The 26,090-nt window shown below is 37.3% G+C and overlaps 1 protein-coding gene across 9 annotated transcripts in view; it reads left to right on the top strand.

The window, feature by feature from the left end:
- The window catches only part of SKIC3 (SKI3 subunit of superkiller complex), a 47,950-nt gene extending 22,128 nt beyond the window's left edge, over positions 1-25,822 (top strand). For all 9 annotated transcript variants that reach the window (XM_050986574.1, XM_050986575.1, XM_018920578.2 and 6 more), the window contains 23 exons: positions 670-846; positions 1,682-1,826; positions 1,984-2,062; positions 2,179-2,240; positions 2,358-2,414; positions 3,431-3,499; positions 4,462-4,536; positions 5,160-5,301; positions 6,522-6,615; positions 7,201-7,278; positions 8,561-8,685; positions 10,328-10,451; positions 11,867-12,085; positions 12,869-12,941; positions 13,667-13,720; positions 13,827-13,938; positions 15,209-15,337; positions 15,951-16,072; positions 17,890-18,048; positions 20,367-20,519; positions 22,298-22,428; positions 23,987-24,110; positions 25,523-25,822. In XM_050986574.1, coding sequence (XP_050842531.1) covers positions 670-846; positions 1,682-1,826; positions 1,984-2,062; positions 2,179-2,240; positions 2,358-2,414; positions 3,431-3,499; positions 4,462-4,536; positions 5,160-5,301; positions 6,522-6,615; positions 7,201-7,278; positions 8,561-8,685; positions 10,328-10,451; positions 11,867-12,085; positions 12,869-12,941; positions 13,667-13,720; positions 13,827-13,938; positions 15,209-15,337; positions 15,951-16,072; positions 17,890-18,048; positions 20,367-20,519; positions 22,298-22,428; positions 23,987-24,110; positions 25,523-25,600 — 2,581 coding nt within the window. In that variant the 3' untranslated portion in view covers positions 25,601-25,822. The remainder of the gene's footprint in view (positions 1-669; positions 847-1,681; positions 1,827-1,983; positions 2,063-2,178; positions 2,241-2,357; positions 2,415-3,430; positions 3,500-4,461; positions 4,537-5,159; positions 5,302-6,521; positions 6,616-7,200; positions 7,279-8,560; positions 8,686-10,327; positions 10,452-11,866; positions 12,086-12,868; positions 12,942-13,666; positions 13,721-13,826; positions 13,939-15,208; positions 15,338-15,950; positions 16,073-17,889; positions 18,049-20,366; positions 20,520-22,297; positions 22,429-23,986; positions 24,111-25,522) is intronic.
- Positions 25,823-26,090: the final 268 nt, after the last annotated feature.

The following is a 26,090-nucleotide window of genomic DNA, read 5'->3' as shown; positions in this document are numbered from 1 at the left end:
CTGGGCTTGTGGGTTGACAGGCAGAAAAATAAGAGTTAAATTTTAAAATTTATTTAGAAATAAGTATTTGAAAATTTTCAGTTAGACTGAATCAAACTTCTAGAACTTCTAATCTAGAAGTAGGAATGTATTTATTAAAAATGGTTTGAGTAACAGATTCTAAACATAGGCTGCTTAAATGAATGGCAATAACACAGTTTTATGTTTTTTCTTTTCAAAGATAGAGAGTAATTTGATTCTAAAAAAAGTGTGAAATGACACAGTTCTCTTGTGTAGTCCTGCTGATATATGGATCTGGGAGGAGTGTATTCCTACAAAAAATAATGGATAAGAGGAAAATAATTCCTTCCTTCTCTCAGTCTTTTTGTTTTGCATTTCATACATCAAGTTTCTGCAGATGAGTAATGTCTTGTAATATGACAAATGCAAGAGTGCATGTAGTCAGCTGACATGTTAGGATGTTCTTGTTTGGTTGGTTTTTATTGTCCTTTCTTTTTAAATTTTGATCTTTTAGACTTGTAGCTTGAATAGGAGGAAACCTGATTAAATCAAACACCTCACTGATTAATTGCGTTTGAGGTTGTGCGACTCTTCCGAGTGTCACTTTTTTCAGAAAAGGATGTTGAAGTATCTGAGTGGATGTTACATGCATTTTCTTTATAATTGTAGGGCAGTAACGCACCGTCCTGATGTGTCTTGCCTCTGGAAACTGTTAGGAGATACCTGTACTACTGTACATGTTATTTCACCAACAAAAGTGAATGTTCAAGTACTAGGATCCCTTCTGAGTAAAAATGCAACCAAACAGGTGCTGACAAAAAATGAGCTTCTCATACTGGGAGGAAGGTAATATTCTTTTATTGTTAAGAGCTTCTCTGCTGCTTAAGACTCCATAGAGTCTCAAGTATTCCAGACTATTTAATTTGTAAAAAATTAAAGACATGCTGATCTGTTGTTACCTGCATATTGGGTAAATGGATTCTCATGCTTCTTCCAGATTGCACTACTTATTTCAGGGTATGTTTCCTGTGTTGTCAGCACCTGCTCTTCTCCTTTGTCTTCAGGTGCATGACTACATTCTCCCTGCTGTTCCACAAAGCACACTTGTTTAAGTGCAATGGTTGCAGTATTTGCTGACTAATTCTCCCAGGACAATGGAAATCCAAGATAATACTTTCAGCTTGCTGTCTGTGCCTCTTTCTTGTAAAAAATTTCTTGTGAGAAATTTGCTTTTCTGTGACTTCCTCTAAAATTTTTTCAGCTGGATCTGTAAGGCAGGAAATGCATCTGCTTGGTGAATCTCGACCATGATCTGTAAAATCCAGTACTTCCTAGGGGAAGCCTGATGAACTGTAAAAATGACTGGCATTTGTTTTAAGTAAAAGCAAGCATAGTGTAGCTGACAGTGCTTTGATTTAATGCACACCTGCATAACCATACCTGTGGCTTCATTTGTGGTGAGCACTACAGATTGCCTTTAGACCAGGTTCAGACACACAATAAGTGTCTGAATGAAAATGTTTTAGTTGGTTTTTTTGCTTTCAGTTCTTGTCTGGTTATGTTTGTATTTATGCATGTTTACTTTGTTTAGGTTTTTAAGCACTCTTTTGTATGCTTTTTCAGCTTTCTGCTCTTCATGTAGAGACTCAGAATAATGATTTTGTGATTCATGTTTCTGTAGGTGTTATGGCAGAGCTTTAAAACTGATGTCTTTGCCAAGCATATGGTGTGATCTTGGAATAAATTATTATCGCCAAGCGGAGCACCTCACAGCAGCGGGCACTGACATGAATGAGATCAGTGAACTGTTAGAGAAGTCTTTGCAGGTATTGCCTGTATTTCCTAGTACATTCTTTAAACTGCAGTTCATGCTTCTCTGCATACTCTGTACACAATAAAACCTACATCTTTGAATAAGTAAGTGCCTAAAGTCATAATTTTTGCTCTCCTAATCATTGTTATCTACATTTCATTTTCTTCCAGTGTCTCAAAAAAGCTGTGAGACTTGACAGCAAAAATCATCTTTATTGGAATGCACTTGGTGTAGTTGCTTCTTGTAGTGGTAAGTCTTCAGTGACAGACCTAGATCTCTAACATCCAAAATTAGAAGGAAGCTTGACTAATGGGGTTTTGAAATTCAGTTACATCTAGGTCTCCTTTTTTTTTTTCTCCCCCCAGCTATTGGGAATTATGCTCTTGCACAGCATTCGTTCATCAAATCTGTTCAAGCTGAGCAAATTGTAAGTGCAGTAGGCAGCTGCCATCTGTTTCAAGTGGGCATTTAAGACATTTCCCCTGACGCACTGCTATTTCTGAGGAGTGTAATAATATATTGGTTTTAACTTTGTTTTGTTTAGAATGTTGTTGCCTGGACCAACTTGGGGGTTTTGTATCTGGTAACTGGAAACATTGAGGTAATCTATTTCCCATCCTCAAGTATAATTTTCCTTTCTGTTTTTTTTTTAAGGGTGTATATATGGGGATGGAAGTGTCAGTTTCAAATGTCCCTTTCAAATTCAAAAAATATATGTTCTTCAAAAGAAATTAGATTGGCAATGGAGGAATGCAGATAAATTAGAAATTTGGTTGGGGGGGGCGGGTATAGTTAAGTGAATTGTAAACTTCTGCTGAATTGGCAAAGTTTCTTTCCAAAACCAGGGCATGCTAGGTTTTGCCAAGAACTTCTAGTTGTAGGTCATGGACTGAGTTCCCATAGATACCTACTTTCTGCTCATCAGCAGATGTATGGTTTACTGTAACACTCTAATCTTCAGAGTTTCTCTGGCAAAAAATTAGAGTACATACTAAGTGAAGTCTGGAGCTCTCATGCAGTTAAAGTACATCCTGTCTTACTTGCTGGTTGAAATTATGAAAATTTTGTTTGATAGGAAATGTGAGGGTCAGAATTATTTTTAAGAATAATAACTTGATAGTACAGACTGCTAAGACTGCTAATGCCAAGACTTGGTTCTCCTTGTGCCAAATTGAGGGAGGAACTCTTAAGTATGTGTAGGCCATAGGGAGATGACTTGTGGGTGATAATCAGTTTTATCCTTTTGAAAATACATTTTTATTATTAAAAAGTGAATTGTCAAAACTGGATCCTCCAAGAGTCAAATTTTTAAATTGTTCCAAGGGGTCATTTAGCTTCTGAATTCTCTAGCTGGGAAGGAGGCATATTTAGAAGGGAGGGAGACTTTGATATTTTAAAGTTTTCTAATTTTTTTTTCCGTTTTCTTCAAGACTAAACTGGTTTACTTCTCTGGGCAATGCATTTTTCTCTGTGGTACAGAAGATGTTTTTAGTAGTGACCTAATTCGGTCCATATAGTCTCTTCTAATACTACTGCATGTTAATACCTGTGTGTACTCAGAAATGCTCTGTTACCATGCCAGGCAGTTCAACAGCAGTGTTATCTTTGTTTCTACAGCAAGCTCATGAAGCCTTCAAGGTAGCCCAGTCTCTGGACCCTTCTTACCTGTTGTGTTGGATTGGACAGGTATGATGAAAAATCATGAAACTGCACACAAAAACAAGTTGTTGGAGAACTTAAACTTCAGCCTAGTAACTGGCACTTATTCATGCTCCTAAAAATTGTGTTTTACAGGAGCTTTTACTTCCTTTGTTTCCATAGTGGTAATACAATGGAAGCAACAGTGTTCATCAGACACACTCATATGATGTTTTTCTGGCTGATATTGTGAGTTCTCTAACAAACTATTAAGCGAACAATCACTATGCTCTGAGGCTTTTTATAGACAATTGTCAGCAAAGCACTGTCTTTATAAGGTGATAGTTATTTCAGCTTCAGCTGTACCCACTAGTTCATTATATGGTACCACCCAACTCTCATCTCAGTCCCCCTTTCTCATGCTGCTGTCAGAATAAGTAAACTTCTAATGTAATTGGGACAAAGCACTTATCATTTTCTGGGAAGTCCCTTCGTCACCTGCCACTGAGAGCTGATGTGCTCCTTCTGATATCTCGGCCATCTGTGAATAGTTGAGATACTTGTGACTTTTATGATCATTATAGGTGAATTTCATAATGCCATGCTGCTCACTTGCTAATGATATCTAATTGAAAACTGGATTCTAGAAAAGAACTTGAACCATCACATGTTGAAATTAGCTCTTGTCAGATGTTGTTATAAATTGTTGTAATACATGAAAGTCTTTGTTCTGAAGAGTGTAGAGTAGCAGCTGAAGAGTTTAAATTACTGATACATACATTACATACATTACATAAATTGCTGATACATTCATTACCTACACATACGTTACTGCTTGTGTTCCTCTTGTGTTCATTTTGTTTTTAAAACCAATCTTGCTTGTAGGCTATGAGAGGAAAGTGTGTTCATATTGAATGCTTAAGATATGCCTGACACAATAAGAGCTAAGGTTTTTGTCAATGTCATAATTTTTAAAGTGCATAACCACAGCAGCTCTTGTTTCTCTCTAGGCTCTTATTGCAGAGACTGTAGGCAGCTATGATACCATGGATCTCTTCAGGCACACCACTGAACTCAGTATGCATGTAAGTGTAACAGTTGTATTGCTCTGAAGTTTTTGTATATCCAGTCTCTCTACTTAGGAGATAATTTTTTTTTTAAATAGGCATGTCTTGAGTAGTGAAACTGCTACAGTCATGTTTCAGATGAGATGGTCTGGTTTCCATGTTGTTGCTGATTTATGCTGGTATTGTATAGCAGGCAGTTACTTTATAAAATTCTTTAGTCCCAAGGGTTCAAGAAACCAGCTCTTTAAGTCATGAATAAACATTCTCCATGTTCCACAGAATTGGACATAGATGAAAGGCATAAAATATTTCTGGAGCGAGCAAGGATACTGCCAGGACCCTGTGTTCTAAAAAAGCAGAGGACTTACTATTTCATAGCTTTTTTTTTTTTTTTTGGCCTATTGTCTGTACAGTGATGCAGCATATTACATGAAAATGTAAGAATTTGCTTTACTCCGATGGCAAGTATGTGTGAAGTAATTCAATTTGGTATAGTCTTCTGCTTAACACTGATGCAGATTTTTAGCCAAAACTCTGTCCTAAAACAAAGAATTAGTATTATAATAATCTGCAATTGTTTTGCTGTATCTTGAGCAGGTTTAATGATTTCTGTTTTGGGGGGTGTCTGTTTGTTTCTTGAGACTGAGGGAGCAAAAGGCTATGCCCACTGGGTATGTTCAACGCTTCAGGATAAAACCAACAGAAACACTGAACTCTATCTCTACAACATTGTTCAAATGAATGCTATACCAGCAGCCCAAGTGGTCTTAAGCAAATATACAGGTAGGTAATTTAAATACCTCTCTATCCTGTCATGCCTAACAGATGCATTCAGAATAAATAGATACACCCATACTAGTTCTAGACAAGAGAGGTCTGGCTGAGGTGGGGAAAGGCTTTTGAGCTGTAAGCTAACTGAAACAGGGTAAGCAGACCACTAACCAATTTTCATTATCACACAGCGATGAAATGGATGTGGATTTTGTCTGCTTACTCTTTCTAGCTGTTTCAAAGAGCAACGAAAATAGGGACCAGAGCCTTGTCATGCTTTTCATTGGGTGTTTGCTCTCACAATCCCTTTGCATGTGTCTGTATGTGCAGTGAAGATAAGCTTCTGTGATGTGAAGCTTGGCAGAGGATTGTTCCTGAGTGCTGTGAAACTCAAGATTCTCAAGCATATGATTTTGTTAACCTTCAGCAAGTGATGGACTCTGGTTTTGTGCGTGATTCCAAGGCAGCCTCCCCATTGGATATGTCTAGCCTGGAAAGCAGATAGAGGAAATGCAGATTTTCATTAGTCTGCAAGTATTTCTGTAAAGAAATCATTTTAAGTAATCTGTAGCTGACTTTTGAGAGCTAGAAAATATATCTCACAGTAATTGAGATGTGAATGTGAGACTGTTATTTCTTGTGCCTTGTTCTTAAGGGGACTCTGGAGAGCCTTCCTTCCTCTTCTGGGTAGAAAAGTTCCTAGTCTGAGATACGTTGACAGCTGACAAATTTGTGCCTTAGCAATTAATTAAAAATGACAAAATTACTAATCTTGGAAGGGACTATAATGGTCATCTGGTCTTCCCTCCCTTGCTTGAGCAGGGGGGAGCTGTACAACAGTACATTGTACAGAATTGTTTCAGAATGTATTAAGAGTAAAAGATCATACTGGTATTTTACTAGAGTCAATGCAAGATGAATAGTTTCCCATTTCCTTGAAAAGGAAAAATCTGCCTGCTGAAAAACTTTAAATATATTGAATGCATTATGCATTAATGTTACATGATTATATTTTAAACATTTTTGAGCCAACCTGATGTCATGTTTTGGGTCATCTGTCTCTTCTGTATTTGCTTGCAAGCCGGTCAGAATTATTCTCGTGTGCAGCTGACAGAAGCATTTGGCAAAGTGTTCAGTGCATGTACTGTAGCTTCAATGTAGTGATGTTTTTGTAATGCTTTTTCACAGTTTACTGATCTTGTTTTCTTACATTGTCAATTCTGTTTTTCTAGAAAGAAATCCAGATGATGCTTCTGCTTTCACAATGTTTGGGTTTTTGAATGAGTATCTCCATCTAAAACATCAGGCAGCCTATGCCTATGAGAGGTAAACTGTACACCCTTGGAAAGCCTAGAGAAGCTCCTTTTCCATGCATCAGCTGAAAAACCTAAGGATTCTTCTTTTCCTTAGACAAACTTTACTTTCTCAGTTCAACAGTACATTCCAACTAAGTGTATTGTAGGGGAGGGTGTGTGGATGCTCCTATACCAAATTTGGAAATGCAGAACACAGAAAAGTAAAGATGTCCTATGACTTGTATGTCTTGCCATTACATTAACTAATTCACTATGTGGGATTTAAATGAAATTGAAGGAGAAGGCAAGTTTGGTTTTAGCTTTATTCTCTATCCCACTCTAATTAATGGAGGTGTTTGGCCTTTGAGTTTGTTTTGGTTTGTTTGGGTTTTTTTTTTCTACTCTCTTCTTTTCAAAGAGGCCAAGGTGGCAAATGAAGCAGTATTTGGTGAACATGTTTGTTGATACAATAAAACATAAAATAGGCTCTGTTTATGTTTAAGTAGTGTAGAAAAGCTTTTGCATAAAACAGTTGTCCATTTTGCTCTGAAAATTGTTCTCAAAATACACATCTTGTAGTCAGATGATAAGTAACATTCATTGTGGTTCATCTTAGGGCAGCTTCATTGTTGAAAAACTCAGAGGATACTGAGAAATACCATACAGCAATGCAGAACTATGGCAGGTCACTATGGTAAGTGTCTGTTGACTTTCTGAGCCCCTAACTTCAGCTTTGGAGGTAGTGAAAACAGCAGTACAAAATATGGTGAGGCTTAATGTAAAAGATGCTTGCTAAAAATCATCTAGTAAACATTATTCCTAAATGGAGACAGGTTTCACTGAACTTTGTATTTGTTCCAGAAATAAATAGTGTAATAAAACAAAATAATATTGTAAGGAATTGCTGTATGTCTTCACAGATCGTAGCATACCAGTGAGTCCCTTATCCTTTGCTTGGTACTAATGTGTCTAAGGGTAGTCTGTTATATTATCTCCACAATAAGTTTTGGGGGTTATTGGAATTTTTTTTTTTATACAATCTTGACCCTTGGGCTGTGTAATAGGCTTAGTCTGAATAAAATTGATGCTTCAAGGTTTGTTCAAAAGCCCTTCTACCTAGCCTTTGAATTTATATTGACTTTCACAACCTGAAGCATATGAGGTTGGGGTGTTGTGTACCTGTGTGTAGTCTTTCTGCTGATGAATCCCTGTACTGTAGTCCTACTCAAAATTCTAAGTTCCCTTCATGATGCCTTGTGATTCTGAGGGAATGCAGGACTTAAGTATGTAGACTTTCAAATTTCTCTTTGAAATCTCCTCTTTGATCTGAGATAGCTCTCTGGGGAAACCTCATATATTCTTGTACATGACACTGAAACTTGTAACCTGTGACAAAGTGATAATTCATTAACTTCAGGGAAGGTTTTAGAAGCAACTCTTTAGACTCCTGAAGTCTCACATCCAAGCTGTATGTGTGTTATTTCATGTGTGCAACTTACACAAGATCAAGTCTCTAGTAACTGGTAGGTAGTTCTAATAGACACAATCCTCTATTATTCTTACCATAGTGGTCTTAGAACAAGAATGCTGTAATCTTTCTATGTGTGCATTTTCCGTCTATGTGCATGATTTGCTTTTTTCCAAAAAAATGCTTGATTTGCTTTTTGCATGTTTCTCCTTTGCTGTTTTCTCCCCCTGCACTGTGGTGATCATAAGTAATTTGCCTTTGCTGTTATGCAGGTATGGAGGACTTCTTCCTATCCATTGTTCTTCGCGTAACAGTTGGAGAGAGTAACTGCTATACCAGGGAAAGGGTGGGGATTACTGCACATTCCTGTCTTAAGACTGCTCTTTTCTAGGTGTCTGTTTAAAACTGCTGTGGAATAGAGGACACTGGTCTTCTAGGACAATTTGTCTGAAATATAATAGGTGTTGCTCCACCCTTCCTACCAGTGACTGGAATTTTTTTTTCACAGTGCTCTTGGGCAGTGCGATGAGGCCATTCAAGTTTACACATCAATACCCCTAACTGAGTTTGATGGCATTGTGGGGCTAGCGTTAGCTTACTTCAAGAAAGGACTCTTAGAAGAAAGTATCAAAGGTAAAATTCAGAGCATTATGGAACACTTCTTTTGAGGTTAATCTTAACAAAATTTGTTTGTCTAACCAACCTAGCTGATATGGAGTATTTTGCTCTTTCGGTCCTATTGTGTAAGTATAAATGCCACAACTATTTTATAACCTTGAGTACCATGTGAAGTTTTGGGCACCACAATAAAAAAAAGAGATTAAGCTGTTACAGAGCATCCAGAAGAGGGCTATGAATATAGTGAAGGGTCTGAAAGGGGAAGCCTTACAAGAAGCAACTGAAGTCCTTGATTTGTTTGGCCTGGAAAGAGGAGACTGAGAGGAGACCTCATTATGGTCTTCATCTTCATGAGTAAGTGAAGGAGCAAGTACTGTTCACTCTCACAAACATTGACAGGACTCTAGGAAATGGCCTGAAGCTGAGTCAGGGGAGGTTTAGGTTGAATATCAGGAAAAGATTTTTCACCCAGAGAGTAGTTGAGTACTGGAACAGGCTCCCCAGGGAAGTCATCACAGCGCCAATGTTGCCTTCAGATCAAGCTTTTGGTCTAGGCACATGGTGTGATTCAAGTGTCCTGCACAGTTGTACTTCATGATGTTGGTGGGTCCCTTCCAACTCAGCCTATTCTATAATTCTTTGAAAATCTATTGGTAGGGTCCTAGTATCACTCAAATGTAGTAAGGAAAAGTAAATTTCTTCAAATGTGGGATTCTTGTCCATTAAGCTGTTTTTCTCTGAGCCTCCCTTGTTCTCAAATTAAATTATTTTTCTGGAAGAATCAGTTGTAGTCTAGAAAAGAGAAGACTGAGAGGTGATGTCATCAATATAAATGTCTCAAAAGAGGGTGGTGCTAGCCAGTTTGCAGGGGTGCCCATCAACAGGACATGACATAATGGACATCATCTAAAACACAGGTTCCACCTCAACATGAGGAAGAACTTCTTTACACTGAGGATGGCTCTGGAACAGGCTACACAGTTAGGTTGTGGAGTTTCTCCCCTCTGGAGACATTCAAAACCCACCTGCAAAGGTCCTGTGTCACCTTCTGTAGGTGGCCTTACTGTGATGGAGGGGTTGATCTCCAGAGGTCCTTTCCAGCCCTAATTATTCTATGATTCTCTCAAAGGAGATTAATATGGTATTTAAAGCACTTTAGGTTTAGTGGTAAATATAATTGTACTGTCATGTTACGCACTTCTGAGATGTGCAAATTCATGAAAAGGTATATGCAACAATCAGTGTAGAAGCGTTAAGTGCTCACAAAGGAACAGTCAGCTCAGTGGTTTAAATAATTTTATTTTGTGTTTGGAATGAGTGTGCCCATCTGAACTACTGTTTCGTAAATTAATTATCACAGGGAAGTATTTTTACCATCTTCTTGCAGGCACTTTCTGAATATCCCAATGCTGCTTTTCATTTCTGTTTCCACTTGCTATGTGTTAAATAACTCTCAGGCTCTAAACAGTAAATCTGGTGTTTCCAAACATAGTTACTTCCAAAGTCTTAGTCAACTTATTTTTATCTTCTACTTATGATTTGAGTTTGGAAAATACAGTGAACCTGAACCTAAGGTGTCTCTGTTGTAATATCATGCTGTCCTAAAGGCTGTACAAAGGTTGTGTTTTTTCTTCTCCCTCAATTGAATTTTTACCAGCCTATGAAAAAGCCTTGTCTGTTGCTGAGTCTGAAAAAGATAAAGCACATATCCTGACTGCCTTGGCAATAATAGAATATAAACTGAACAAAGTGGATGCTGCAAAGACACTGCTGTTTAAATGGTGAGTGGAGGGAATAATCAGAATGTGATATTTTGTTGTTTTTGTGGGAACACAGGTGCATGTTTTCTTTGTGTATTGCAGCATAGAAGTGGAAATGGATGCAATGTACTTATTCATGTGATATGCCTGGTTTTGTTTTATGGTCTGTCTCTTTCACTTCTTAAAGCAGTATTAAGTTGAAGGGCTGAGCAGTTTGGATGTCCAATATCCTTGAAGTTTTAAAAACTTTATCTTTTAAGTTAATACTACTTTGTAGTTGCCGTAAGCAGTAGGCAATGTTTTTGCTCATTAGCTGTAAGAACTCTGAATGACCAGTGAAAATAATTTCAGTTTAAGTAGTCAAAAATCTCAGAAATTATTGTATTCCCAGCAACATAGACGAGGACTATCCTGTAGCTTTCCCATGAAAAGAAACAGATCTCTACTAGTTGTGCCGTTAAATGGTGAATGCCTGTTATTTTTCAAATCTGTGGAAGCTAAATAGCCTGTGCATCACTGTTAGCCTCCTAGTAGCTAGAAATTAAGAGTGACCATCTCACCTCCCAGGGGCAACTCTCTGTCAGTAGAGAGCTCTAGTAGTGGCAGTGCAGCACCCACCTTACCTGTTTTAGCAGACTCCTAAAGTCTACTAAAACAGGAAAGGTCCGTTACCTTTTACACTAATGGTTAGTTGGCTAAGAAACTGATATTTCCTACATCTTATAAGTCACTGCAGCCTTCTATTTTTGTCATAAACATGAACAGTGAGAGTTTCTAATGACATTATATATTTGTGTATTAAAAAAAAGATAGTGAATGGCTTAGGAAAGAAGCATCACAATGAATATGTCTAGACCTGAATTGGAAACAGTGCTACAAACAGATTTTGGTGGATTTAATTAATAGGAACAAAAACTATGCATTCTGATGCAATAGATGTCTGTCTTGACTGGAATTTGTGCTAGATGACTTGAAGTTCCCAAGTAGGACCTTGAACACGAAGCTCCTTTTTTCATTTCTCATAACTAGCTAAGCACAGAGATTTTGAACAGTGAGTATGTCTGGATAACTAGTATGATAGAATACCATTTCCTGCTTGTCAAAGGGTCCTTTTGCTGGCTGTTCAAGTTCAGTTAACAGCTTTATTTTTTTCCTGCTAGGGACATAAAACAAAACATAGAATCAGAAGCTTACATTCTTGTCTTTTTTTGAAGGCAAAACTAGTCATTAAGAGCTTGATTAGGTGCCTGTAGTCACCTGGTCTTCACGGATGTAGATCTAGCCTGATCCAGGATCCCACAGAGTGTTAATTTCTGTACACTTTTCATGATACATAGGAGCAAGAGGACTCAAAAATAACATAAACTCTCGTGTTATCAGTAAGCTTAGCTTGTGCTCCAAAATAGTTGACTCTTTCCCTCTCTCTGATTCAACAGCTCATTAAAGGAACCTAGTACGGAAAGTCTGAAGACTTTGTGCACACTTGGATTGGTAAAGCAGGATGCAACACTTGCAACAGCAGCCCTAAAAGAATTATTGAAGCATGAAAAAGGGGATGATGGGATTTATGACAGGTGTCTTCTTGCATGTGCTGTTTATGCATTACAAGGTAGAAATGTGGCAATCCAGAGAGAAGTCTCCAAAGCAATACACAGGTATATAATTTGTCTTGCTTGTAAATGTATTGCTTTGATTACATTGAAGACTAAGCAAACCTGTTTCTTTGAATCCTTATTCTAAAAAAAAATCATTTTCAAAGATGAAGTCCTCACCTAAGGTTGTACCTTTAGCTGACAAGTTTGTTTTCTTATTTATGGAATCAAATAGCAGAAGTTTCAGAGCTTATTCAGTGTTTTCTGATTTTGTTTGGGGGGGCTTATTTGGTAGGTAGATTAGTGTATTCTTCTATGAAAGCATTTTTCATCCTGTGTAGCATAACCTTCAGCCTAGAAAAGTCCCTTGGGTTTTTATTTAATATTTAGCAGCCTTTGAAGCTGTTTCTTCCATTAGCTAAGTATCTGTGTTTAAATTTGATTTGATTAGCCTTAGCATTCAGAGCCTTTCAGGAGGGCAGACATCTCTATAGTCTCTCCAAGGGTTTTCAGAAACTATTTTCTATACTATATTTGAAGTTATTTTTTTCCAACTACAACTAAAATTTCTTTTTCTTCATAGTATGAAGACAAGACCTGTAGGCCTAAAGTTTGTTTTCTTCCCATGAATATGGATATGCATGCTGTACATTTTACTTCTTTAGCTAGCAGTATAATTTCAATGTTATATTTTTTTGTTTTCACCCATGTTTATCTTTTAATGCATGGCTTTGTATTCTTAATAGAAAAAGCTGTATTTGGTATTTATAGCAAGTGCCTACTGAGTCTTGGAAGACCCAAGTGCATATCTAAGCCAGACAGTCTAATACCCTTTTCTTTCCCTAGTTACCCTAATAATCCTGCCCTTTGGTCTCTTCTGTGTCGACTAGTTCCACTGTATGCATCAAAAAAGCCAAAAGTAAGTGTATTGCCAAAAGTGTACCACATGTGTGCTGTTTACATTCCAAGTAGTCTGTGTTGTTTCTTAACTGAAAAAAAACCCCCACCCTTCAGTGTGTGGACTTTCTCCAGTTAATATGAAAATGTAAGGCTACATTCAAAGCAGTGCACAGCTACATACTGCATTTATATACCATTATTTGGATCTTCCATGAGATAACAGTTCTTGAAGTAAACTTTGAAGAAAGATCTGCTAGAATTATGCTAACAATAAAAGGCTATACTATGTATAATTATGTGTAATTTCTTTTGGTTTTATAGAGATGTGTTTATGTAAATAAATATAAATACTTACCTATATTTAATTTGGTAAATGTAGTCATCTTCACTTTTCACATTAGACGTGCTTCTTTGCCACTTTTCTGCTTATTATTAGCTTTCTTCCAAATAAATACTCCTTGCCTTAATTTATGCTCATTAATTGTATAAAGAGAAATAGCACCTGAAAAGAAACCCTTTTCAATATGGGGCTGAAATTAGAAACCAATCATATGGATAAACTCTAGTCAAGAATGTCTCTTGCTAATTTTTATTAAAAAGATCATGCCATAAGCAAGGATGTTCCCTCATTGTGCAAATTTTGTACTTGTGAATAAGAAAGATTAAAATATTTTGGCATTATATTTTGCATAAAACTAATTAGCCATGTAATTAAATTAATTGTTTGGTTTTTTAATCTTGCAGGGAGGAGCTGTTGCAGGAAGTGTTGCGCATACACTTGATGTAAACTGTGGAAAGGTTTGCCTTTCTTAAAATGCAGATTTTGTAATTCCATAAACAGTCCTAAAATTAATTCTGTCTGATCACTTACACTGTTAAGTAACTCTTGTGTTCTGTTTTATAGGAAGTCCTGCTGAATATTGCAGTTAATCAGTTGGTAGCAGGATGTCACATGTTAGAAGATAAGCAAAACAATCCTCTGAAAAATATTCAAAAGGCCATCCATGTCTGTCCAGGTTACTCTTGTTCTCAAACACCGTAGTGATTGTTTGTCTTTTTATCCATCCAAAGCAAAAATTACTGGATTAAAGTAAAATCTGCTTTTGTTGGGTTGATTTGTTTAGGTTTATCCATGTATCTTCTGGGGATTTAGGGTTATCCATGTATCTTTTGGGGAAAACACTTTGAGTGGAAATTGTCACTCTAGTTCCAAATTTAGTGGAATGGGAATTAAGCCAGACAATAAGAAAAATATCACTGGGTTTTAAGGCCTGTTCTAAACTATGAGAAATTTCTTAATCTCTCAACAGGAAAAGACAAAAGTATTATTTAGTATACTAGACAAAATTGGAAAACATATGTTCCCGCAGTATGCAACACCAGACAGAAGAGAATTATTCATCTCCCTTGAGATTTCTTATTAGAAAAGTTCTGTTAAAATATGTGGATTATGAACTATAGAGAAGTCTATGGTTGTATTACTAAATAGTCTTCTTCCTATAGCATATGAAGTGCAAGTCTGGCGTTTTCAATTGCTAGTTTATATATGATAGTGAAATACTAAAACATTGCTTCTTCTAGAGTCATTTTGCTCTGATGCATAAGGCTGGCTTTCAAGTTAAAAATGTCAATTACTTTCCTACAGGAAATATGAGTGTATGACTGCTGTTTAAAAGCAGCATACTTTAAATTTTACTTCATTAGATCTTCAAGCTTTGTTTCATTTTGCCAGCAAAATTAATTGTTTTAGGGATGAAAATTTAAATAAATAAAATCTTTAACTGAACTCTGTCCAATTCATGACAGAGATTGGTCTTACAGTAGTAGGTGTTCTTCACAGGGCTATTTAAAGGTGAAGTTAACACAGGAATTAGCTGGCAGTGGAAGTAGGTGCCTATTGGTTTGACTTTCATGCTGGTGGGCAGAACAGACTGAGTCTGCCACTTTGTGTTTTGTTAAAACTCTTCAGTGAAAGCCAAGATTAATCTGTGTAGTCAAAAATAAATTGGCAGCTTCAGGTTAGCACTCTGAAGCTGTCTGTGAAAAATACATTAGTTTGCTTTATGAACAGCATCTTCCTTTTATAATCTGATGAATCTTAGAAGCAAGTAATTATCACCTTCCTTGGTTTGAACTCAATTACTTCCCTTATTGTTGGTATCTTATTTACAGTGTATGGTTCCATTGATAGGTATGCTTTTATGCTTTATCTGATAAATCCCATTCTGAGTGAACAACCAGCCTATTTAGAAAGGGCATAAGTTCCCTTTGACCATTCTTTTCTAGATAATCCTGTTGCTTGGGCAGTGCTAATGGCAGCCTGTCATGCTGAAAACACTGTTGTCTGTCTAAACAACTCTGAACCAAAACGAACAGGTCTAGAGATGACACTTGTGTCTACAGTTTCAGCCAAAAGTAAGCTCTTTGAGTTTCCTATTTAAAAAAAGCAAAATAAAATTTAAATTATCTAAGCTTGCATACTGTTCTGAACTTGTGAATAGGCTGAGGATTACTCAGTAGTGGTAATTACTCAATAGCTGTAATTGTATTTTACATATTAAAAAGTTACGTTCTAATATACAGATAGGTTTAGATGCTTAATGGCAGCTTGCTTTCCCTTCCAAAGCTTCAAATGGTTTTCTAAAATAGTATTTCTGAGCTCTAATGCCTACACCCTTGAAGGTTGTGGATGTATTACATTGTAGCAGCAGTACTTATGGGAAAAAGCTAAAGTAATTTTGAGTCCTGTGACTCTTCCAATAGATGCTCATTCTTGCTCAATAGTATTTTGAAAACTGGAATTAAAATTCTATGTTTGATTGATCTCAAACCATTAACTCAAATGTTGTATTCCTGTTTCCCCTCACGCTTTTGATTTTGACTTATTTCAATGTAACTACTAATGAAGGGCGCAATGTCACATTAAAACTCGTAGAAGTTCTCCCTTACCAGATCTAGAGCCTGTGACTATAGTATTGTACTGCAGCATAAATGCTAATCTGTTTAAGTGTGCTGTCTGTCTTTACAGCTGGAGAAAGTAATCTTCCACATAATTATGTCCGTAGTCTGGAAGACTGGTGTCTGTGTCAAGCAATTACCAGTCTGGGGGAGACTGGTAAACTGTCAGAAGCTGAAGCTCTCTGTAACAAGGTATGATGGTGTCACACTGACAGATTGTGGTGGAATTGATAGAAGCCATTATTTTTGTGCGTTACACAGTAAGGTAGTGTTTGAATTAGCAACCGTCTGTTCCATCAGAGATACAAAATACAATAGTTTGCAGAATCACTGAGTATTCTAAGTTTAAAGGGACCCACAAAGATCAGATCATTAAGTCCTGCTCTGGCTTGTATGGGAATCAAACCTTCAGCTCTGGCAGTATTAGCAGCATGCTCTGGCCAACCGATCTCATTGTTGGCATATTCTCCTCTCCCCAATATAGTGTTTGCAACACCAAAATTGTGTTAATAGTTGAAACAAGTAGTGTGTCTGTCACAATAAAGCTGAAGTCTGTTCTTCCTGCCTAGAATTAAGCAAAACATTACCAAAATTCTGAGCATGAAGTCGGGATAGGAGGCATACATGGGACTTTGATTTCTTCTGGGTTGTTTTCGTACTCTGTTTCAGAGCTCCAAGTGGATGCTACAAGTTTAATCATTAAAAAGAGAGGTCTTGCTGCAACCCAGCTGTGGAAGGGAGCTGGGCCATTAATAGCATTCAGGAGGGTATTCATAAGCAGAAGACTTGGCAAAAGATAAGCAAAAAAGCACACATCCTGATTTTCATTAGGGAAAATTACTTATCACATGCAAATGTGATCCTTATTTTTGGTATATTTCATTAAAGTGGATGAGAGTTAAAAAACAACAACAAAAAACCTAAATCACACAAGGTGATTGATTGAACATGCTGGTTTTCAGGAGGAAGTACTTACTTACTTCTTTGTTTGCTTGGTGAAGTGTTTTTCCTTTTCTGTCCTACTTGTCTGCTGACCTGCCTTATATTAACAATGATCAGAGATTTTGAGACATACAAGATCTGTCCTTTCCCAAAGTTTCGTTGGGGGGAAGGTTGTGGTAGATTTTGCTTGTTATGATGTCGATTTTTGTTTGATTAAATAGCCTGGGGAGAGGACAGTCAGTGTCTGCAATTAATGTAGAAAAAAGGATAGCATTCCATAGTACCACAAACTCTCAGTTTTGGACCCCAGAATCCTCAGAAAGAAGTATAACTGGGAGTGGAGAGTCAGACACTGCTGTCAATCAGTTGTGAAGGATTCACAGGCAACATACTTTGTTAAAAAATGTGTGAAAAATACAAGTATTTTTGGTTAAAACAAATGTGGTTTGAGTTATAATTCTTGGAAGTACTGTGATTACAGCACAGAAAATAACATGCAGTGAGGTTTGCAGAAACTTCACATGCTTCACCTGAGCAGAGTAAAGCAATAGATAGCTAGTTTTCTGTCTTTGCTTTTTTCTGTTGGTTCAAAGAAATACTCTCTGGATACCTGCTGTTACTGAATAGGAAATGTTTAGTAAAGTGCTTCTGTTCCAGTGAAAATAAAGTGTCTTATCTGGGAGAACTGAAATTGCTTGAAGCATAATCAAGGTCCCTTTTAGCCCAAGACAGGTTTTTGCCTATATTAATAGGCCCAAAATTTTTAATAATTGTCAAACCAAGTGAGAGCTGTCTTTCAGAAACCAGTAAGAGTAGGAAATGTGAATTGTAAATGTAAAATGTAAAACTGAGCTTAGACTTCAAATGTATTTTGTGGACAGAAAAAATACTACCTATTTTTATGGGTCAGTCCTGGAATACTCCTTTGTGCAGCAGAGGAGAAAAATACTGTGTTTCAAGCACCCTGAGAAGGTTTTCAGTGTTGTTTTCTTTCTATAAAGAATAAAATGGAAAATCTAAGTGTCCTAGATATTGGAGAATGATAATTCTGACGGTTTTGGTTTTAGGGTTTAAAAAGCTGCCCTGAGCACCCAGGTCTATTTTTGCTTTTGAGACAAGTTCAATGTAAGCAGCTGTTGCAGTCTCACAAAGAACTTCCAGACAACATCCTGGAGGAACTTCGCAAAACAGTCATGTCCAGTTCATCCTCAGCTGCAGCCTGGCAAGTAAGTGTGAATCTTTTCCTGAGTGGTGTGCCACTCTCACACCTGCTGTAAGAGGGTGAGCATTTGTTTCACTGCTTGATTTTGTTTATCTGCTGACAGTCAGTGACAGGAAAAACAGCTTAAATTCTATTTGTTCCAAAGTTGAAACATCATGGTGACTTCTATGAAAGTTGAAATATTAAGGACTGCTAGTAAGACCAAGCAGACATGGAGGCAGGAGAATGAAAAGCTTGAGATAAATGTTTGGGGTCCCTGTCTTTAGGGATCTGTGATTTGACATGTGAGCAGAAACCAATTAAATACTTAATAACTTCATATGAATAAATGGAAGTAAAGGGTTTCCTGTTGTAGTAATACAGAATTTCTTATTTAAGGGTCTGAAAACCTGAATAAGTCTCTTTCTCCATAATGTCCTGACTTCAGGTGTCACTGTTCTTTTGAGTAAGTTGACTGCAGAGAATCACTCCCAATAATATTGTTCACTAATTCCCTTCCATGGCATGATGAGTAATCATTTTCAGTTGACACAAAAGTGCTAAATCTCACTTCATATGCTGCTTCTGTGAGTCAATCTGAGAAGTCTCACACATGCCAAGAGATCCTTTTCATGATGCAACACCAAATATGTTCATTTTCTAGCAGCTGCTTTTAAGTTTACATTTATTATCTGTCTTTACCAATGTAAGTAGCACATTGTTTAAAAAAATTATGTGAACTTTTAGAGTCCTTTATGTAGCTGAAGGATTTATGATGCTCCTCTGTGTGTTGATAAAATAAAACCTTGCTTGTGGTAAGATTCAGTGAAGTTATTTTCACTCTTAGATGATCACTGTAAGGCTGCTTTACAGATCATGATCTTGCTTCTTAGAGGGCTGAAGATCCTCTTCTCTACAGAAACACCAGGAACATTCTTTCTGGGAAAAATGCTTTTTTGGTGAATTTTTATGTGATTTGTGATTATGCATCTTTCTGCATATAGAACTCATTCAGGTTGAATTTGCAAAATAGGTGGCACACAAGAAATTATTGTATCCTCTTTCTTAGTAACAGTTTTTAAATTAAATTCGGGTTTGTGTACATTTTTCAAGCATCCCTTGCATAGCCAAGTCACCTTCCTTACAAGCAGGACAAATAAGTGAAATGAGTGCATGTAATGTGGGGAGTGAGAGGGCATGATTTGTTTTAGTCTTCTTAATCCACCTGTGAGGAAAATCTTTTTAGTCTTCAATTAAAGGAAGTATTTCTTAGGGCTTAGATGAAAAACTTGGCTGCTACATTTGCTTCTTGTGGATAACTGTACGTTTTTATGTTTTCTGTCTCTAGACTTCCTGTGAGTTTGATTTATCCATTGTGATGCCTTACAGTTTTATGGTCCATTAACTTTTCTTTCTTGTTAAGTTTTTGGCTTTTGTCTAAGTTGTTATGTGAGATTTAAGGGTGCTGCTGAACTGCTGCTCTGATGGGTGTTCTACTTTTTGTGCTGTGACTTGTCAGGAAAATAGAGAAAAGTAGATCTGGCAAAGCTGCCTTTGTGCCTTTGAATGGGGAGTCTCTTCTTTACTTCTTGATTGCTAGACATCTTCAGCTGCAAAGAGCTGAGGCTGAGGGAAGCTTTTTTTCCTTCACATGGATGAATGTTTTACTCTCAAAAGCAGGCCTGCAGCTTGATGTCAAGAATGCACAGTCTCACTAGTGCTAATTAGTACTTTGCAGTGTGTTGCTCTTTGTAATTGGGAGTAACTTCTATGCACCAGAAAGCATTAATAATTTTTGCCTCCTCTAACACCCTGCAGTCTTTAGCTTTGAAAAGTCCAGAGGCCTTTGCTCAAAAGCAAGGGAATTACTTTGTTTAATTGGTGATCCAGCAAAGAATATTTCTAAATATGGCTTGCACATCTTCATGCATATCATGTACATGTCAAGGATTTGCAAATATGGCTGCATCTGCCTCAAAAAACGTGTGATGACTACAGTATTAAAGATAGAGAAGCTAGAATCCTTTTCCTTCTCTTCATGAGGAAATCCAGGACATCTTGTGCTGGCAGAGCAGGCAGCAGCTGAGACAACCTATCAAAAAAAGTCTATGAGTGGGCTAGAGAGCTCTCAAAATAATTTACTGTAGTGAAGTGTACTGCCAGCTCTGCTGCAGACTAATTTTTCTGCAGGGCAATAGACAGTGTGTTGTTGGATGAGGACTGGGTGCATGGTCTCAGCTAATACTATGCTGTGATACTCTGATAAATTAGACTAAATGGTATTACCTGATGGGTGTGGGTTTTGGTGGCTCCATAACTGATTTGTGGGATCTTTATTTTCAGTGGCTGGCGAAAATATATCAGTCTCAGAGAATGATGACTGGAGCAGAGATGTGTTACAGAAAGAGTCTGCAGTTGGCATCACAGCAGGGCAGCTGGAACGGGAAGTTATCCAGTCTGCTCAGGCTAGCTATGCTCGCACTGGAAATCTGCATGGTAGGATACCCAGAATAACATTACTGCATGATTTCACAGAAGTTGGTGGGATAGAAGGCTTCTGCAGTCATTAAACACTGCCCCGTTGAAACGATTTGCGTTTTATGAATGACAGCTAGAGAACAAAATGAGACATCTGGGGCGGTGGAGTATTCTTAGAACATGTATTTGTTAGACAGGTTGCAATGTAATAATCACATAGAACCACTTTGTGCCTAGGACTAGGGCTGACTTGCTCAGTAAGGCTTGTCTATAACAGCTTTAGTTTGATCATCCAAATTGGCATACCCCTCAAGTGTCTGTCTTGTTCAGATGACTCCCTCAACAAATGTTTTTTCTTCACTGGTGCCTGGAGAAGTCAGTCAGTCATATTTCAAGTATTTTTGTGCTGTATGGTCATTTCCAGATATGATGCCTTGCACTGAAGTCTAAGAACAACCTAAGGGAATTGTATCTTGTGGAATAAAGAAAAGTACTCTATTCCTTGCACTGGGGGGCACGGTGAACATATCTCAGGATCTTGGCAAGTGTTCATTATCTTCAAGCAGTGTCACTCTAGAAGCTTGAAGTGCACTACCAGAGTTTAAAGTCTATTAAAATGTAGATAGTGCTGTGATCTTGGCGAATGCTTTTTCACAAATTAATGAATGACCCAGCTGTAATCAAAATCAGGCAATGCAACCCCCGTACATCCTGAGATCTTGTGTAAGAAAAGACAGTTGTATTTACTGAGGATAAAGCTGCAAAACTGTTCTCTTTTTGGAGAAGAGAGTTGTCCTCAGCTTTTCTCACAAGCCCATTGCTTCCAAAGGCAGAATTTGTCAAGCAACAGTATTTTTCCTGCTGTAATTCTGTCAGTTTTTAGTGGTCTGCTTTGTTTCTTATTGCTCCTAAATGCTATCAGAGGTCTCAAGATACCATCTGAATTGATTAATACTATTTCCTGAAGGGCTGGCCTGAATTGCCTAAGAATAAACAAGACTTTGTTTAAAAATGTGATTAGTATGAATTTGATTATCTCGTCTCAACTTTTTAAGTGAGCAGAAAAGCTGATAAGTGGATATTTTTTTGGCATTTCTGTGCTGGTTTAATGAAATGTATAAAAGCCTGGTGAAAAACTTGCTCAGATCCAAGGAAGCTCTGCATTTGAAAATTGCTTCTCTCCCAGTTATCTTCCAAGATTTGGTCACCTTTTCAAGTACAGTAATTTGAATGCTAACCAAACACAATGGGGATAATAAGGTTTTTCTAAAGCCAGTTTTTCTTTCTTTGCTTTGCTTTGCTTATATTAAGATATTTGGCTTTACTCAATAGTTGCTCTGTTTGGTGATTACAGTCTAGGCGTTGATTTTGACTTCTGGTAAAAAATTATGTCACTTCTGGGGATAAATTTTCCATTCCTGAATAGTTGTATATGTGGTATGAAGATTTACAGGGATTTCTGAAGCACTACTAAAATTTATATGAAAAAACAAAAAGACTATGTGATAAATTAGCAGGGGGAAATGCTGGCAAGGCTGATCCTAAATAAGTTAACATGGCTTTTCTAGGCACTTCTAACCACTGTTAGTCTGGGGTTTTTTAAATAAATAATAATAAATAATGTCTTTCTAACCTGCCAAATTCTTTTCATATCAGCTTGAATTAAACCTGCTTTCTAGAGAGATGCAAATATACTGCAATAAAGTCATTTTCCCCATGCTTTTTCTTCTCTTTGTTTTTTAAAATTTATTTTTTATTATTCTCTTACTTTCTTTTATTCTTAACTTTTATAATAGGCTAATGTCTCAAATGAGCACTGGCCATCCTTGGTTCAGGAGGCAACAACTGAAGCTTTGAAACTTTCTCCTTGCCCATTGGCGACTCTGCTTCAAGCCCTGCTACAGTATAATCGCAAAATGGGAGCAAGGTATGCATGATCTGTTAAGTTGTCAGTGGAATACAGTGTCTAAAAATACAAGTGGTCATTATCTGCAGATCTAACTTCTGCTTTAAAAACTTGAAAGCAGAAATTAGTTCTTGAAATAGTGTGGTAAATAAAAGGGAGAGGGGAGAAAGGGTTAGTGATGTGGGGAGCAGCCAAATCTTCCCTTATTTGTGAAAAGCAAACCACCCAGAAAAAAGCAGCTGTAAGACAACTTTTATTGTAAAAGCATGTTATCTAAATAAATTTGTCAGGGAGATGACATGTTCTAAAAAATCTTCTAAAATAGCACAATGGAAGCAGATATCACTCACCTGACTACTGCTGGGATTTATTTTGATTTCAAATTTGGCTCACAGTGAAAGTTCGTGCCCATTCCTGAACAGCCAGGTGGACATTGTGGCTTTTTGAGGAAGGATTTAGGGAAGGGGTTCTTAGAATCTTCCTGGGTGATGTATTTAGTTGCTATGTCCATTTTGTCTTTTATAGTATCTTTGCTTAAGCTGTGGAAAATTGGAGGGTTTTGTATGGTTTTGTGTCACTCTTGCACCAAGAATAACACAGGAACAGGTGAGAGGCAGTATTGGAGAAAAGAGCAAAGAGGGCTTTATTCAAGAGAACCACACGGTTTTTATAGAGTGATACAATAGATTCTGTTTGACTGGCTAACTAACAAAAACATCTTCCTCTCATGGTGTCCGTGAGAAGAACAGAAAGAAGTAGAAAAACACCACCTGCATATTGTTTATACTTAACAAGTCATCACATTCTTACAACTCCATAAAAATTTTCACAAGTCGCTGTGAGAAACGCTTGCCATTTCTCTCTCTGTCCCATGGCATCCACGGTTTGTTCAATAATTCATCTGTTTTATAGATAATTCTAGGAAAATGGCTTATGTTTTGTGTTGGCTGTTCAGATGATTATCCTAATGTGATTGTGATGGTTGTCACTTACAATAAAATTAAGACAAAAACTTAATTAAAATCAGTCTTATTACAATTCCAGATACTAACTTACAGGAACAGTGTATCACAAGATCTAATTGATCTGCCTAGGTGTTTCAAAATCCTGAAACAATAAATTAATCTTGAATACAAATAGCAAACAAAAACATGTAACTTCTCAACAGCCTGTTAAATCACAATGTACTGGACTATCACATTGACTATAAAGGACAGAATTCTTAGAAGAGCCAAAGCTGATGGAGCACCAGAGAATGAATATGACATCCCTACATGTAGTTGCCAGTTTTTACCAGATTTCTAATGGCAGTGTGAATTTGAAAATCCCTTTGTTAGGTGTTGTTGTTGTTGTTGGGAGGTAGTATCAGCCAAACAGAATTTTGGATTTTGTGTAATACTCTATTCCAATTACCTTCTCTTTTGCACTTTCACATCTTATCTCTGTTTGCAGGAACTGCAATAAGGGTTTTCCCATGTATTACATCTGGCCATTGTTGCTTTCTTTGTTATGTTACATGGGGCTTGTTCAGTTGAAGTTGATTGGATTATGTTTTGATATGTTTTGATTATGTTTCCAGGGAGACTCGGCGAATGTTGGAGAGAGTTGTTTACCAACCAGCGAATCCAGAAACCATAGTGTCAGTGGCACGCTGGTACCTCCTGCAACATCTGCATGCCAAAGATGATTGTGAATTAATAGATGTAAGACAGTCCACCTTATACAGAACTTCTCTGTATTTATGTTTGACATTATACTTGCAACTGGGAAGTGGGCTAGAAGAAGGCTAGGGAAGGTGTTGCTCTTGAGGTGCAAATGTAGTTCAGTTTTTGAAATCAACACCAGTTTGTTTGAATGTCTTCCATTCCTCCTTGCAATAATGAAAAATAAACAGTAAAGTCTCCAGTCCAAACTTGGAACAGATCTGCTAGTGATTCTTTAGTAGACATGAGGACCATTTAATTAAAATTTTAGCAATAATAATGTTAATTCTTTCTAGCCTGGCTGGAACATGTAATGTCCCTGGCCCAAAAGATCTGAGCAGCACAATCTCTATGCTCTCTCTTAAAGACTTGGGTGTAATGTTACATTATTTTCAGTACTTAGTAGATGCTGCATTAGTTTCTGTTGACAGTACTTCACTAATGTATTTGATCAAACTCACAAATCCATGCAGCGCTTCCATGTAGAAGTGGAATGTCATTCTTTTTGGCTGGTAATGAGAGCTACTTTTCTCCTCAAAATCTGAATACACTCTTCTATCCTCAATGCTGCCGCTGGTGATGAGGTCTTTTGCCCATATTATCAGCTGTTCCCTGCTGAAATGTTGAATCCAATACAAAATACATTTGGAGGTACATATAAAAAGCTGTGGACAAAAATCCATACACAAACATGCACAGACACAGATAAAAAAAGCTAGATTTCGTGAGTTCAGAAGATCCTGGTATGATCTCATTGCACTTGCTTCTGCAAAGTGTTTATAGTCACTGCTGGTGAGTATGATAGTAATGGCTGGAGATCTGCTTGGTTCTGCTTAATGGTTTTCCTTTTCAGTATGTATAATGTCACTGGGTTATGAGAGATGTGCCAGAAGCTTATGAACATTACGTTGCTGTGGGACCTTTTTTTAAGGTCCCTGACAGAAAAGCTCCAAATATGATGTGTGGAAAATAAATCAGGAAAGTGTGAATTTAAGTGGGAGAGGGAAAATGATGTGGCAGGTTTTTTAAACCAGCTGCAGAGAACACTTCAGTTTGGCAAATGGAGATTCATACAAAGGTAAGATTTATACAAAGCAGGGGACAGGTGTGTGTCAGCAGGAAAGTAGGTCTGCTTGTTTAATTGCCAGCCAGTAACTACTTGTCACAGTAATCAGTGATGCTTTTACAGAGCATTAGAAGTGATTACATCACTATAGTGCAGAGTTTGGATCTTTTAAGGAAGTTGATATGTAATGTTGAGTATTTCCTATTTGGGGATTATGGGTTAGAGGATCTTTTAGCGAAAATAGAAAACTTTATTCTATTAGGAAATAAAGTACATTTCAGATTGCCATTAAGACAACAACAGAAAAATCTCAAATTCTCAAGTTATTCTTTATTTTTCTCTGCAGGTGCTTATAGCAAATGCCAAAGCTAATGGAGATGTTAGAGCTCTGGAACTAAATGAGAAATTGTCATCAAGTGCCTAGAATGGACTTTCTCAAGCAAAGTACTCTTATGTTCATCCAGTTGAACTAGTTCACCTTCCAGAAGCATATAGAGTTTGGGCTGTTTTGTTTATTGTGTCTGATATATTTTTTTCTATTTCATCAGCTGCAGCCATGTTTTTAGTTTTGCTTTTTCTTGAACAAAAGTAGGTTATTTTCATGTTGAGTTGCACACATTAAACCACGTTTATTTTGAAAAGAAAACCCTGAAATTTGCTTTTATTTGCTCCCCCACTTAAACTTCATTGTTATTCACAATAGAGTATTCCCCCCTAACTTATGCAGCAAACAGAATTCCCCTTTATCTACTCACGCAACTTTGGGCTCTGATACCTCCTGGACTGCAGCTGGGGCCCCCTCCCAGGAATGCTGGCAGGCGTGGGGGGCAGGAGCTGGGTGTTCCCTTAGTCCACGGATCTTCCAGATGCCTTCTGTCTCATTTGGGTCACAAGAACTGATGCCTTGTGAAGGC

Source organism: Serinus canaria, chromosome Z, assembly GCF_022539315.1.
Source record: "Serinus canaria isolate serCan28SL12 chromosome Z, serCan2020, whole genome shotgun sequence".
In the NCBI taxonomy this organism is placed as follows: Eukaryota; Metazoa; Chordata; class Aves; order Passeriformes; family Fringillidae; genus Serinus; species Serinus canaria.
The sequence above is the reverse complement of the archived record's forward strand: the minus strand, read 5'-3'. Positions and strand labels throughout refer to the sequence as shown.